A 15,969-nucleotide genomic window follows, 5' to 3' on the forward strand; every position below is an offset into this window, starting at 1 on the left:
TTCGGTTTGCTCCTAAACTATGTCATTTGGTTCAAGTTACCCCTAATACAATTTATCTTTTTTATTTCTCCATGAACTGGAGAAGTCTAAGTTAAAAATTTTTGAGATGATAGTAGATATATATCATAACACATATTAGAAAAATACATCATAAATTTTTATTGTTATTTTAATATGGTATTCCACTTAATAATAAATTAATCTTTGGGATTTAAAAATCTAAGAAAAATAATGATGAAATTTCATAATATTTTTATATATATACATTGTGATGCCTAGTACCACACTGCAAAGTTTTAAATTGAAATTCAACTTGTGTATGGGAAAGGAAAAAAATACAAATTGTATTAGGGGTAAATTGAACTAAATGATATATTTTAAGGGGTAACTGAACCAAAAAAAATAGTTTAGGTGGTGTTGGTCTCTAGCGTAGTGGTTAGAGTACCTAAATAGCATCCAACAAATCTAGGTTCGACTCCCTGTGGGAGCTAATTAAACATATCTGGAATAAAAAAATTATAAAAAAATATGTTGGGGCTTCCCTGCTGACTTCAGTCAAAAAATTAGTTTAGGTCGTAATCCAAACCTTCGGATATACTTGAATTTGAACATTTTGAAGCACATGAGAACAGAAATTATGTTTTGAAGTTTTAGCCGATTAGGTTTGAAAGGAGGTGGGGTAATGTTTGTCGTGGTCATATATTGCGCACGCAGGCCCTTTGTGATCGACTGTCGCAAGGAACGCCCTCTTGGTTCTATCATTTTCCACATCGCATCGATCAGCATGCAGCTGATGTATAAACCGACCAAGTTGAAGATGGAGGAACCAACAAGCATGCGTTTGCCTCAGCACGAGGTTAACTAACACGTAAATTAAATTGGCGACGACACTGCGCGCACTGATCGCGATCTGTCGATTGATCGATCGACGGCGTAGCTACCTACCTAGCTACCCTTCTCTAGTGATGGACGGACGACAAGTCGACAACGGCGTACCACGGCCGGCCGGGGGAGCGGATAACATATGCCGATAGATTGTGAGAACGCGAAAACTTGCAGTCCCGGCACGTCTTGGCGTGCCTGCGATGAAATGTTGGCATCGTGCACGTGCGCGTCGTCTCTCGCTTTCTTCGGTTCGGCGGGCCGGCGGGGAAAAGATCGATGGCAGCCGGCCGGCCGGGGATCGGAGGCGCCGATATGGCATGCACGTACGATAGCTTGGGATCAGTGGGGGAGGTCGATCGAGCCATCTGCGGCAGATCACGGTGGTCCAAGGCAGTACACTAGTGAGTGCGTGTGCGCATCTTATCCGTCCCCGTTGCTCGATCGGCCGGACGCAACCCCCGTTGCTTCGGGTCAGAGATTTCACCTGCGCGATCACACGTAACCGCCAGCTCGATCGTACTACGATCATCTACAGTATGCGTGCACCGTACCCTCGTATATATGCTCGTTGCTGAAACAATACACGATGGTATATGAAAGGAAAAATATATACTCCGTAGATGGCGAAAAAGTAGAATGTGCGCGATAGGCGCAGGTGATGGCGCTAGCTACATGTCATGACAAGCTAAGCTAGCATGATGTGCCGAAAGGAAGGGTGGTCGAGTTGGAAATGGAGGAGGCAGGGGGAGGAGGGGGGCCATGGGACTATGGGAGTGTGTGTGCCTGGGGATGGAGGAACGGGCGGCATAGAGTGGGTGTGGGGGAGGGCTGGTGATGATGGTGTCGATGATGGTGGCCAACCAGGATATGATGTACTAATGCTTGCTAATCTCGCCCGCAGGCGGCACAGGCGCTGTCATCTTGGAAGTAGACACACAGCAGAGGCCAGAGGCTGGCAAATAATGGCAGGGAAGCGCGCACACATATCTCCGTCGATCGCTTCTCCTTTCGTCTCCCTTGCGCCTGCAGCTGCCGCTAGGGCCCCGGGGCCTTGGCTACAGCCTACAGAGTATCGCGTCCGCCTCACCCAACCCAATCGGTCTCACCGATTCCGATCCCGTGGCGGTACCTTTGTGCGTGTCTGACGGCTTTGCACTAACCTTTACATAAATCACTGTGCCAGTGGTGGTTGAATGCAAGCGATATTTATGCGTTGACATGTTAGTAGTTTTTGCCCAACTTTTCTTAAAGTCCGAGACCACCTGACGTTGACGGCCCATTTCTAAATTGCAGAACCGAACGCTAGTCGTAACGCACCCGGCTACACACACACACACACACACACACACACACACATATATATATGCATTTCAAGAACAACTAGTAGTATACATGTAGTCAACTTACACTATTCGAAAGGAAGAAAGGCGATCGAGGGGTAGTGGGAGCCGACGCGTGCGCTCTCCTTTCCGGCCCTGCTTTCACCTATGCGGATGCTGCATTTGTTAGGACTCGTCGTCCCCGGCCCCCGCGGTAAGGCGCCCGCGAGTGCGCGATCCTTGGACCATGCGGGGGGAATCGCGAGCAAAGCGAGCTCTTGCCGTCGCGACAGTGCTCTCGATCGCTAGTGCGCCCGATTTGATAGTGCCAGCCGGCTAAGATATAGAGCCAAATAAACGATAGCAAGTGGAGGTGCTTTCTGATCCCGTCCTAAGTTTTGTTTCCTCGTTTTCCAGCCGGCAGAGAAAAGCTAGCTGCCTTAGCTTGTTTGGACAGCAAATGCGTGGGCAAGCAGGCTCATGATCGAGCCAGCACTAATGCCATCGCTTCCGATCCATATATATGGTTATAATTGGGCAAAGTTTAATGGCCTTCAGGAGCGAGCAGGCCGACCGACTCACCTGCCAGCAGACAGGACGACATGTGCCGTGACATCACGGACCGACGAGGTCGTCGGCTTCGGCGGCACGCCATGCACGGCCGGTCAATCGCGGTTGCATGCGAGCGCTTGTGAGCTCTGACTCGATCCCACGAACTATGCGTCTCGATCGCCGGCCGTCGTCGCCTCAGCGCCTCGTCGGCACGGATCGGAGATATTCATCTGCAGATCGCAGCCCTGCTGTGGTGATCGTTCCTGCCGTCTGCAAACCGCCCCGCCGCCCGCCCCCCCCCCCCCCCCCCCCCCCCCCCCCCCCCCCCCCCCCCCGGCGGTCGTCTTCGATCCCCTGGCCGGCCCGGTAGTACGTATGAAAGTATGAAAATCCCTGGCGCACTCGAGTAGCAGTGATTGTTTCTATTTTCTTTTCGGGGGTGGAAAAGGCTTTGTGCGAGATGCATGGTGTGGTGGCTACTAGCTGCCTTTGCTGCTTAAGAAAAAGGGCAATGGTACAATTTGGAAAGGAATGTGGAAGGTTGGTGATGAGGAAGGGTGCCTTTACACCATTTTGAGAGAGGGACACTATATTTCTCTCTTTCATCACACTTAGACGATGTATATGTCTGAATTGGAAATCACTTGGAACCTAAGAATTCTCATGGATTCTTTCGTGCGAAATTCCTATATTCCGAACAGGCCCATCAACTTTTACAAATATGACTTGTCACACGCGACACGCATATGGTTTACCATAGATTCTTTGTTCTCCTATATATAAACTAAAGTCCCCTTTTTCACTATCACCGCGAACTATAAATTACCACTTCACGCTAGCTAATCCGATTCCTTTTACACTTTGACTCGCGTGCAGCTTGACACCTGTGCGGGGTGAACACCGGCAAATGTTGGAGCAGCACCACCCTTTTGCCGAAAAGGATTATCTTCCATATACAAAAATCCCCGGGGGGAATGCAGCCGCGCACCATCGCCCCATTCGCTCCCCTTTTTGCAACGCGAACGGAAAAGCGTGCGTGGCCTTTTACACACAAAAAAATTGCAAGACACCAAGGGTACCTTTTTTCTTTCTTTCTTTCTCTTCCCCTCAAGTGCCTGTAGATATCAAGGCCATTCATTTGCCGTGCGACTTTATGGTAAAAGCACATGTACAACAGGGGGAGGACAAATGAGTTGAATATGGAAACAGTGCCGGCACTGGGGCACCCCCACCCACCCCATTGGCCCCCTCACGTATGTAACCACTGGGGGAACAGCGCTACAGGCAGAGGCAGAGGCAGGGCTCGGCAAGCAGCTGCCTGCCAGTGCTGGGGCTAGGGGAATCGTGAACTGGGCGTGGAGGCAGGCAGGGGAACAGTGCCATACATCTACGACGCCGCACCCGCACACACATGCGTGTGTTCACGTGTGCACTCGCTCGTCAGATTGCTTGCCATCAGCATCTCAATTTTATAAGACACACCTCCCTTGATCATTACATGGAGGAGAGGATTACATGCATGCATGTACATTATATGTACCGGGGTGAGGGTAGATAGAAAAGAAATTATATATGTGGATGGCAAAACATATAATTCTTTTCTATCTCTAGTAGTAGTAGCATAATTTCTCACAAAACCTCGCCCCAGTTCATTCAAAAAGAAAAAGGAGGAACAGATGAAATGAAATGGAGACGGATCAAAGTCAATAGCAAAAGATTAATGGATTAATCGGCCAATCACGCGCGCTCGCTTAGACCTGGCCACCTCCCCGGCTGTCGCCACCGTGCTCCCCGTCCCCCACACTGATGAGCGGGGCCCGCTCCGGGCCGCCCCTCCTCTGCTCCTTTCCCTCCGTCGCCGTCGTACCAGCAGCGCCACTGTCGCTGCTGCTGCTGCCGTGATTCTCGCTAACCACAGCGGTATCGGTGTCGCCTGACGCGTCGTCGTTGCCGCTGACGCTGGCGCTAGGCGCGTCGTCGTCGCTGGTCATCAGGCCTGCCTCCAGCTTCTCCAGCTCGTTGTCGTTGCCGCAGCAGCTCTCGCTGATCGGCACGTAGCCGTTGCTGTTGTTCTTGCAGCCGGCGGCATTGCTGTTGTTGGTAGTGGCGCCTGTGGCGATAGTGGCGATCACAGTGGTTATATCACTAGCCGGGGTGGTGGTGGCGTGGCACTCGCTGTGGTTGTTGCTAGTGCTGGCTTTGGTCAGCTCCTTGGCGCGTGCCACCTCCACGTCCCAGTCGGTGCCCGCCACCGCGCGCGCCATCCAGACGGCGCAGGCAGCCTGCGCCGCCAGAAGGCCGAGCCACAGCCCGGCGAAGCCGAGCCGGGCGCCGAACGCCAGCGCCACGCCCACCGGCATGCCCACCAGGTAGAAGGAGGCCAGGTTGATGCGCGCGCCGCTGGCCGGGCGGGCGCTGCCGCGGAGGACGCCGCAGCCGGCCGTCTGCGGGCAGTTGCCGAGCTCGCAGAGCCCCGCGATGGGGAGCGCCACGGCCGTCAGGCGGAGGATGTCCGCGTCCGACGTGAATATGCGGGCCCAGTGGTTGCGGACGGAGACCATGAAGGCGGCCGCCGCCAGTCCCACGGCGACGCCGATGGAGAGCGCGGCGCCGGCGGCGCGTCGCGCGCCCGCGGGGCGGCCGGCGCCGAGCTGATGGCTGACGCGCGTGGACGCCCCCTGGCCCAGCGAGGAGGGGAACACGTAGACGAGCGACGTGGCCTGGATGAGGATGCCCATGGACGCCACGGTGCCGCGCGGGTTGGCCAGGAGCCCCGACAGCACGATCATGAGCTCGTACCACCACCACTCGAGGCACACCGCCGTGGCGGTGGGGACCGCCAGGCGGAGCAGCGCCGGCCAGCCCCGGAGGCAGTCGGAGGTGGGGCCCACCCACGAGTCCCTGTGCGCGCCCGAGATGGCGAGGAAGCAGAGGAGCGCGAGGAGGAGGTTGAGGTCGGTGAGCGCGACGGCGAGCGCCACCCCGGCGACGCCCATGCCGAGGCGGTCCACCAGGAGGTAGTTGATGGGCCCGTGCAGCACCACGGAGAAGAGGGAGCACGCCGTGATGGGCAGCGTCAGGTTCTGCGACCGGAGGTAGACGCGCAGCGGGTGCAGCACGGCCAACACCGCGAGGTCCGCCGACGCGTACGCGGCGAACGTCTGCGCCGCGCCCGCGACGCCCTCGTCCTGGCCCAGCAGCCTGAGGATGTACCCCGTGGATGTGACCCACAGGAGGGAGATGGGCAGCGCGACGGCGAGGAGCAGCAGCACGGTGCGGTGCAGCGCGAGTGCCAGCAGCTTGCCGCGGCGCGCGCCGAAGGCCTGGCCGCAGATGGGCTCCATGCCGAGCGCGAGGCCCGAGAGCACGGAGTAGCCGGTGATGTTGGCGAAGCCGAGCGCCAGGGACCCGCCGGCGAGCGCGAGCTCGCCCAGCCGCCCCAGGAAGAGCATGGAGATGAGCGCCCGCGAGTACATGACGAGCCCCGTCACCGCCATCGGCACCGACACCCGGCCGATCGCCCGCGCCTCGCCGGCCACCTGCAGGGTGCCATCCAGCTGCACAGGTAAGGTAGCTAGCACACGTAGTACGCCTCCAGCCGAGGCGATCGAGCTGCCATTTTCCAACAGCTCGCGCTTTCCTTTTCCTTCCCGTAACTATTTACCGCGACATGCCAGTACCAGCTACTAGCTAGTAAACTAGACATAGACAACAAGCGGCAGCTAGGTGCTGACCGCCACTCGCGCACTGTACGTAGCCGTGCCTGTGCTGTGCTGGGCGTGCTACCGCCGACGTGCGTGCGCGTGCCAGTCACCGGCCGGCCGGCCGGCCGCGGCAGCTTAACAGAGAAGAATAATGCGCGCGGCCCATCACGGCGTATACCTTGGAGAGCTGCAGTACATGGCCGCCGGCGTCGTCGCCGTCGACGGGGTGGAGGAGCTGGTGCGCGGAGGCCTTGAAGGAGCCGAGCGGCGGCGCCGGCGCCGGCGGCAAGGAGGAGTCGGTCCCGGCGGCGTTGCACATGATGCTCGCTCGATGATAATCCGGGGGCTTGATTGAAGTGCGTGCTCGCGCGCGCGTCCTGCCGCGCGTGTGCCCTCTCCTTCCCACTGTTGAAGAAGATATATGCAGGGAGGGGGGGCGCTGTCCTCTGGTGATTGGTGGCCGGTGCGAGCTACAAGTACGTTTTGACTAGCTTGCTCTCGAGCCTTTTAGCAGTAGTAATCTCTCTCTTCTCTCTTTGTGGCTGGCTGGCTGCTGCTGCTGGGACGGGCTGGTGCTGGTGTGCTCGGCCTTTTGGTCTCCTCCAGAGGAGGAGGTGCGGCGGTCAGTGGAGAGCGATCAGGATTCAGGAGCTCTGTTGGTTGGTTTGTGTGTTGGGTCGCCTTGGGGGTTGCGGCCTGCCCATATATATACGCGCCGCGCGCGCGCGCGCGCTGGGGGGGCGCACGGGCGTGGGGGGGACGCCCGCCCGCCCGCCCGCGCCAGGCAGAGGCTGCACGTACGTGTCTGCCGTTGGGGGATCCGATCCAATCCCCGGGCCGGGAGGAGGGAGGAAAGGGACTTGGAAAATCCGCGTGCGCCGGCCGGCCGGCCGGCATCGACCGGCTCGCGCGCGCGGCGGCCTGATGCCCTGACGCCTGAGTCCCGATCGATCGATCGCGTCCCGGGTGGCATCGGCATCTATGCGTGCGCGCTCGGCTGTCTGAAAAATTCCGCTATCCTTTGGGCGGGGGAATGGCATATTGGCGCGTCCGGTCTGTCGGAACAAATGGGTCCGTTCCAGTGCCGCGCACCCACGGCCGCCTCCCCCGGCCGTGACAGCTCAGTGGTCGACGCAGATTTACTCGGGCGCCGCCCGAGTGGTTCGTGGCCGAACCGCGCGCACCTATGCACTGACTGTAGACTGTAGAGTAGGGTTGATTTGCATTGGGCTCGATCAGTGCCGATCGATCGGTCTGCTAGCTCCTGCGCTTCACCTGCTAGACAGCCGGCCACCAGTTAATCACCACCCAACGGCAGCCACATTCCTGAAAGAACGGACGGGGTTCTGCCCTGCCGTTTTACTTTTCACCTTTTCCCGGCCGGTCTTGCTTGGACCTACACGGCAGAGCTCCTCTAAGTTGCTGGGGGAAGTGCCTTCCGTACCGGTTTCTACTCCCTTAGTATCAGTTGTGCAACCGGTATTGCTACTTCGATACTAAAGGGGATCTTTAGTATCAGGTCAAATAACCACTACTAAAGGGGTATTAAAAAAATTAACGGTGTCTGGCCTCGCATCCCACCGGCCGCCACCGAGCCTGGGTCCCGCCGCTCCATCCTATCACGCCGAGCCTACTAGCCGCCGCCACCCCCGGATCTCGTTGCCGCCGCCTCCGCTCCATCCTGTCGCGTCGAGCCCGCTAGCCGCCGCAGCTCCTTACCTCAGGCACGAGGTGGGGGGCGAGCGGACGGGGAGGAGGGGAGAGGCTGGGGAGGGAGAGAGGGAGAGGGTCAGCGGCGGCGGAGGGAGGGAGGGGGCCGGTGGAGGGGGAGGAAGGGGCCGGGTCGGCACCTCCTAGAGGGAGGGAGGAGGGGGCTGATGCGGAGGGAGGGAGGGGGTCGGTAGAGGATAAGGCTTGCGTGGGGGAGTGAGAGGGAGGGAAGGAGGGGTCGGTAGAGGATTAGTAACGGGTGAAGCCTTCATCCGGTATTAAAGGCCCTCAGGCATATTAGTACCAGATGGAGGCTTCGACCGGTACTAATGGGTGACCTTTAGTACCGGGTGAAGCCTCCACCCGGTGGTCACGAAGGCTCCTCGGGGACTAACCGTTAAGCCCGGTATTAATGTATTAATACTGGATTAAAATGCAACCGGTACTGAGCCTTGGGATGAATGCTGAATTTTTCAATAGCATGTCGACATTGGAACGATGCATGTCAACGAGGGCACTACTACGCCGCGCACCAGGGCGCGCCGGGCCAGAAGTGATGGCTGCACTGTGAAGCGTACAGCATTGAGTTCACGTTCAGAATGACAGGCCGCCCCCGGGTGTGAGAGCTAGTAGCCATAGCTAGCCCGACCCGACCCGACCCCCTCTCCCTCTCCCTCTCTCGCTCTGCGCCTGTAGATCGGCATGCATGGCTAGGATAAGCAACCGCGCCAGGCCAGGCCCCTGCGCTGCGCCCTGTGCCATGCCACCCGTGGCTGTGCGCGCTTAATTGGCGCACGCAGCGATCGCGCTCCCACATTGAAGCCGCAACAGCAGCCCGGAGCAGGGGCAGCTCGGCTCGACGCGGCGGTAGCTGCCTGCCTGCGCGCCTAGCCGCTCCCCCGTTCATCATGCATGCATGCGCTGCGTCACCTTGTCTCCGATCCATTGCTCACTGCTACTTGCGCACAGCTAGCTAGCGACCCCGGGCATGCATGGGTGGTCCGGGTCGTCGTCGTCCCTGTGCTGGGCTGCTGGCTGGCTCTGAATGAAAGGAAATGAAATGAGAGAGCAGCAGTTGCTACCTCTCTCGCCTTTCTCCTGTTCTCGGAGCAGCGGCAGCAGCTAGCATTGATCCCCAGTTCTGGGGCAGCATGCAGGCGCAGGGATTTGCAGCCTAGCTACCCGATTTTGCGCGAATTTAAACTCCGCCACACCCTGCGCATGCAGCTAGCGGGAATGCAGGCAGGCAGGCGTACTCTTATTTACTCTTTGCTCTGTCCTTGCGTGGCCCCTGCAGGCAGGGGTTAATTCCATCAGAGAAATCCCTGCCATTTTAATCTGAATTCTCTGGACACGACAGTAGCAGTACCACCGCAGCTGAGAGGCCTGAGCTGGTTGATTGAACTTTCAGTCCTCACAAGTACAAACACCAACCCTTTTTCCCCCCTCTTGCTGCTTCATCATTTTACGAGCTTTTTGCACTGTCGCCCTTTTTCCATTCTCGCAAAAGCTGGAGCTTTTTCTAGGCCTGCTCGTTACTATTGCGCCACGAAGAAATATCCCTCGACATTTCTGGGGTGGACTTTGCATTCGCTTGCCCTGTGTGTGTGTATAATGGAGATGATTGCCGGATATGAGCATTCTGAAATTGTTCCAGGGCGCCTCTCCGGCCGTTCCGATCCCTTTCAGCCAGGTGGCCTCCTTTGTGGTGGCGTCAAGAACAATCATCCGACGTACATTCAGTCACTCAGATCTTGATGCCCGTAACGTGTAGCGTTTCAGTGCGTACCACTTCAGATGCGCATCACCTAGCAGCTTAGTGTACATGTACGTAGCAGCTGAACCACCAGTATTGCTTTAGCAGCTAACATCTTTATCTCTGCGCGCGCGGTCCCTAAATAGCTGTCGTTTTAGAGTATGCTACGATCCAACTTCCAAACTGTCAAGCACTAATACATGGACGTACGTACGTGTATATATACATGGAAATACTATTTCTTGAGACTGGCCACATTAAAACTCCATGTACGTTTCGCTAATATTTGTCGATAAGGACGTTGATGATCATCTCATCGTGTTATATGTTCCAATTATACTAATGCGTGCTATACTACACGAATTATTGCTACTCAGCTGCTACTTGTGAATAAAACGTATAAAAATTTGCATTTAGGATCACAGTGTGAACTATGTATTGTGTTATAGTTGAAAATATAGCATATGAAGATTTGCATTTAGGATCACAATGTGAACTATGTATTGTGTTATAGTTGAAAATATAGTTGTACCACAAAAAACCTTTTGTCAACCCCCCCCCCCCCCCCAACACACACACACACCCTCTTTTTTTTTCGAGCTGATCATACAAGGTACAGTACCTCTGATTATTTGCTCTATTGTTCATCCAGACAATGTGCCATGTTGCTGCTTGATGAGATGCATTTTCTGTCCCACTGATGAGAAGCAGCAAGATATAATGCCGGGTTGTCTTTAACGCTATATCTGCCCTATGTTTTCCATTCTTAATAATATAATATTTTTGTTTTTTTGTTTTTTTTCTTTTCGAAATACTAATCGTTGGAATAGCATGTGCACACCGTGCTACAAAATATCAAACCTTTCTTTTGGGTGGGTGGGTGGGGTCGTATATTATTAAAATACCAACAGTGAGCTGAACCTGCAATGTATATATAGATTCCTCTTTTAGTTTGTGTGTATAGTCCTATGCCGGTTGTTTTTCAATGACATTTTCAACTCCCAAAATAGCTGCAGTGAAAGATGGAAAATCTTGCAGTGTAGTTATATGCTGATGACAAGGTTGCCTAGAATATGATCCTCACATGGCATGTGACACACGCGACACTTAGTCCATATATCACAATGCATGGAAATTATATTCGATTGCAATGTATCTATCCATCCCAAAGCACGCGATGACCAAGTGGTGCGGCATGGTTGATTCCATTACTATGTGGCTCGATCAGATGCAATGCAGCACATTGCCAGGAACCTAATCAACACTCAAATATGATATTTAACATAGATACGTATAGCCATTTCCTATTGGTTCAATTCACTTTTTTTTTCCTGAAACCTACCGAGCAGTTGCCGATTATATTAATAAAGGACCGCATTAACCCGCGACTAGTCGCGCAATACGGAACTGCGTGTCCCTGGTGTGCTAATGTGACTGGAAGTAAGCAGGCTGCATGCATGGGTAATATTTGCCTAACGTCATCTAGGAAAAAGGGTAATATTTACTTTAAATCGCTGTAACTTTTGAACGGGGTGTCCATTTCAAATCGTTGTAACTTTTGAGCAGGGTGTCCGTTTCAAATTTCATTTGTATATTTGGGCTCTGAGCGATGAGACGAACTAAACTAGACCGCACTTTGGATATGTTTTGAAGACTTTTTATATTAGTAGCAACTTATGCGTAAAGGTGTGATTGGAGATTATTAAAGGAGTTTCTACCATGCATATATTAAAGTTGCTATCCTAGAAATATACTGAAGTTGTCACATGGTATGTACATTAGGTGGTATCTCAAAACTATATTAAATTTGATACACAATATACACATAAGCTGCAATCGCAAAAAAATATATGATAAACATGTTACATAGTACCAAAGTATGTCATAAGTTGCTATTAGCAGAAATATATTAAAATTGTTACATGGTATACATATAAATTGATATCATATAATCTGTATCACTATGTAAAGGTGTGAACAACTTGTTTGCACATAGTATAATAACTTATTTACTGTATCCGATTGTAATTTATGTAGAGACAATGTGGTGACTTATTTAGATAGTTTAGTCTTCATAATGGTAAGTAATACGAATGTAAAAATTTATTTGTGTAGCAATTTATGTACATAGTTTGTCGAGAGGTTTACACATAATTCATCGCACCCTTAATATATAAGTAGCTACCACACACTCAATATAAGTTGCCAGTACATAAAAAATATTTCAAAATATATCGATCATAGGTCTTGTTTTGTAGATCTCAACATAAGAAACACAATGGTGTGTACAGAATTGAAAATAGATACTTCATAAGGAAGTTGTCATATTTTTTAGAAGTGAAACCAATAAAAGGATTGCAGGCCACAATAGCCCACCTCCATCCCATCGGGCTGTTAGAAGGCAGCGTCAATCACGCTCTCGTATGATAGAGCGACCTATCGTTAAATAAACTTTTCCATTAATAAGGAGAAGGTCTAGACTGGGCAAACAACAAACCTATAGGGAATAACAACAGAAGAAACATAAAAGTTACAACAGCTAAACTACGACTGAATATGAAAACTCCACCAACAAATAACTTCACTTAGACACGACTCACGACAAAAACCACGGCAACAACATCCTTAGCAAAGGCATGACCTTTCAAATTCATAGGTGGCTTGAGGTTCCTTTAGGCGGGGTTCAGCTCACATCTTGAACACTTGGTACTCCATGTATATGTGATACGGTGGTTGGTGAGCTTGGACTAATATGGTGAAGCAGAGAAGGGGGTCGTGAATCGTGATAACTAGGTGGCCATATACATACGCCTACGAAAGGCAAAGTATCAGCATCAGTATCATGAGTATCGGTGTATAGGCGAATCTGAGGACTAGTTAGACTGCGAGTTACTGTGCATGCATATGTTGATGGCGCCCATCTCGAGGTCACGAGGGGGGACGAGGGATGAGACAAGAAGGAGTCAATCAAGTGGACACAAAGTGCATGTGCAATGACTCGAGAGCGCGGGGCCGAGTACTTTCCCATTTAACTGCCTGCCCATTCGTGGTACCACATGGTGACTGATCATGCATGGAGTATGCTACCGCCACGCACAGGGGAGAGAAGAGAGGAGAGAGAAGAGGAGAGGGGAGAGAGAGAGGTGAATGAATGAGAGAGAGATGATGCAAAGAAATCGGCAGGGCGGTAAATGGCCAGCATGGAGGGAGCAGTTGCCCTCTTGGGGAACACAGCCTTACCTCCCATGCAACTGCAAAATACTTGAAGCCAGCTACATGTCAGCACCATTGCTGCGTGCGTGCATGCAACTTAACCGATCGATCATGCATGAGTTGGCATGGCCGGATCGACCGGGGATCACGCTAGCTCTTCGGCGTGGCCGCGCGCGCGCGCACGGCCTTGTCATGATGGCAGGCAGCAACAACCCTGGTGCCGGGCCTTGCAGGGCATCGGGAGACAGGGCGTGCCGCGTGCGCCCGTACGCTGCTGCTTCCGACCGGGCATGCAACGCCCACGCATCCGCATCGGACACGTCGTCGGCCTTGTTGACCCTGCTCGGGGACGACGTACGATCCCCTTTGCATGGAGATGCGTATATCCACGGGCCCATGTGGCGTGTACGTACTTGCGCCGCATCCAGCCGGCGCGATGGACGATGGGTGATGGATGGATCATAACCATGCGATGCGACCATGACCATGCACCGGCCAACAGTACTGACTCCCTGATGGACTGACCCATTGATCGGTCGGTCGAGCGATCCATCGATCGAGCCAGCACGCACAGTGGACGCGACCAACGTGTACTTGCTCGTTTGTAAAGGCTGCCACCCGCACAGTGTGCACGCACTACCACGACGTAGTATTGGTTCGTACGCATGACGACATACGCGCGCGCGTACACGCCGCACGAGAGATCTTTGGCTCTGGGCTCGCTGCCGCTGCCGGGCGGGCCACCGACGCCGCACGTGACGGCATGCACGGGGCTGGCTGCATGGGCACACTGACGCAGCAGCGTCTCTGGTCTCCCATGCCGTGCTTGTGTGGTACGTGCTCTACGTAGCTAGTAGGAGCCTAGAGCTATAGGCCAGGGGGTAGGGTTAGCTAGCGGCTGGGTGCCTAGACGGGCAGGGGCGCAGGGCAGGCACCATGCTGACAGGCACGCACATACCGGGCCAGGGGGGATCACGCACGTCGCTTGCTACCCCCCGCGGTACCGCGGCATTATCGCCCTGTCTCTCGCGGGGCAGGCAGGGCGGCCTCCCCCCCTCCTCGCCCCGCTTGACGCGGCCGCGTCACGTCCGCGTCGACGCCTGGCTGGTTGGTTGGTGCGCAGCGCATGCACGGAATGGCATATGCCCAGGCGCGCTCGGGGGGGGGGGGGAGGGCGCGACGAATTCGGCCGGCGTCGTTTCGGATGCTGATTGGCTCCGCCTCCGCCGGGGACGGACGGCGACGAGCCGACGACCGGCCACCGATCAAGCATCTATCACTCGTACTCGGCCCAGGTGAGGTGCAGGCTGCTGACTGACGGGCGGAGGCGTCCGTGCCCGTCGATCGTCACTCGTCAGCACCAGGCACGCGCACGCGCACGGGCGCGGCGCAGCAATCCATCACCTGCATGCACGCTACAGTGGCTATAGTTGTCCATTCGGCCGCCCGGGCCCGTGCTGGCACGGGCCTAGCAAGGCCCGTTAATTTTCGCGCTGGGCCTGACCCGTCACGACATCCGTGCCGGCCCACGGGCTGCACCGAGAGCCCAAGCATGGCCCCCAATGCCTTTTCGTGCCGAGCCGGCCCATCGAGCACAGCCGGCTTCGGGCCACCGCGAGGAACAACGGGCCCTCGCTGCCGTCGGACCTCTCGTCGCTGCCGGCCCCCGCGCTGCAGCCGTGGCTCTCTGCTCTGCCGGTGGCGGTGGAGGAGGCCGCGAGGGAGGGCGGCACCGCTGACGGTGGAGGCCATGAGGGAGGGATGCGGCGCCGAAGGAGGCTGCGAGGGAGGGAGGCGGCGCCGCACGCCGGAGGGAAGGCTGCAGGCAGAGGGGAGGAGGGGAGGCGACGGGGTCACAAGGAGATGGTGAATGGGAACTGGGAAAGGAAGGGTGGCAGTAGGGTAGAGGAGATATGGTTAGGGTTGGCCGGTTGATGTTGGACTGTTGGTATTTATACGGGTCTTAACGGACTGGCTCCTTATCACCGTGCCGGGCCGAGCCGCCCATCGTGCCGGGGTGGCGGCCTATGCTCGGCATGAGCTACCGAGCCGGGCCAGTTCGGGCCCGAAGCCCTCGGTGCCGGGCCAGGCTAGACCCGGGTCAAAAAATCAGACTCCGTGTCGGGCAGACGGGCCACGGATTGCGTGGACATCTATAACAGTGGCGTACCCTCTCGCCCTCCAGCTAGGAGAGAGGGAGGGAGACGCGCGCATGCGGCGTGCTGCTACGCGTTGGCATTCATGTTACTGTTACCACCTCCTGCTACTAGTGCTAGACACGTTACACAGGGCAAGAGGGGATGGGACGCGAGGCTGCCTGGCTTGCTGGTTCCATACCGACACGAGAACAACTTTTCTCCACCGGGCGTTGTTAGGCCGGCGACACGTTGGCTGCCGATCGGGAACCGGCCGGACCAGGGTACCACGCTACTACACCGTCGTCTAATGGGGAATGGTGATGGTACTTTCTCGAAAGAGAGGAGCTTGCACCACTGTTTTTTTAAAAGTACAGCTTGCACCACTGACCACTGTAACATGTACACTCCGTAGCATGCATGCGTGGTGGGATTGGAAAAGAGCATCAATGGTGACCACGTACGGTAGGCGTGGTACGCTCGTACAGGTCGGGGGGAAAAAATCAAAACCACTTGCAGGCAACGAGGCAACATGTGCGTTCAGTAGGGATGCAGCGGTAAAAAAAAAACAGCCGCAGCCAGCGAGCAGTACAGTTACAGCTAGAAATCAAAATTTACGAGTACATGGATATGAGCAGTACAATTACAGCCAGAAACCAAAACTTACGAGTACACGGATATGGGCAGCCGTTCGG

At 54.8% G+C, this 15,969-nt stretch overlaps 1 protein-coding gene across 1 annotated transcript; it reads right to left on the minus strand.

The window, feature by feature from the left end:
- Positions 1–4,201: 4,201 nt before the first annotated feature.
- LOC117835556 (protein DETOXIFICATION 48) lies at positions 4,202–7,155 on the minus strand. Its single transcript, XM_034714913.2, has 2 exons — positions 6,639–7,155; positions 4,202–6,295 (listed from the first exon to the last, which is right to left on the minus strand). Exons 1-2 carry the CDS (start codon positions 6,777–6,779, stop codon positions 4,508–4,510), a joined length of 1,929 nt encoding a protein of 642 aa, XP_034570804.1. The 5' UTR covers positions 6,780–7,155; the 3' UTR covers positions 4,202–4,507.
- Positions 7,156–15,969: the final 8,814 nt, after the last annotated feature.

Source organism: Setaria viridis, chromosome 9, assembly GCF_005286985.2.
Source record: "Setaria viridis chromosome 9, Setaria_viridis_v4.0, whole genome shotgun sequence".
NCBI classification, from domain to species: domain Eukaryota; kingdom Viridiplantae; phylum Streptophyta; class Magnoliopsida; order Poales; family Poaceae; genus Setaria; species Setaria viridis.

Coding starts and splice junctions, on each gene's coding strand:
- LOC117835556 (XM_034714913.2), bottom strand. CDS start 6,779: ATGTGCAACGCCGCCGGGACCGACTCCTCCTTGCCGCCGGCGCCGGCG. Junction 6,296..6,638: donor ATGTACTGCAGCTCTCCAAG/GTATACGCCGTG, acceptor GGCACCCTGCAG/GTGGCCGGCGAGGCGCGGGC.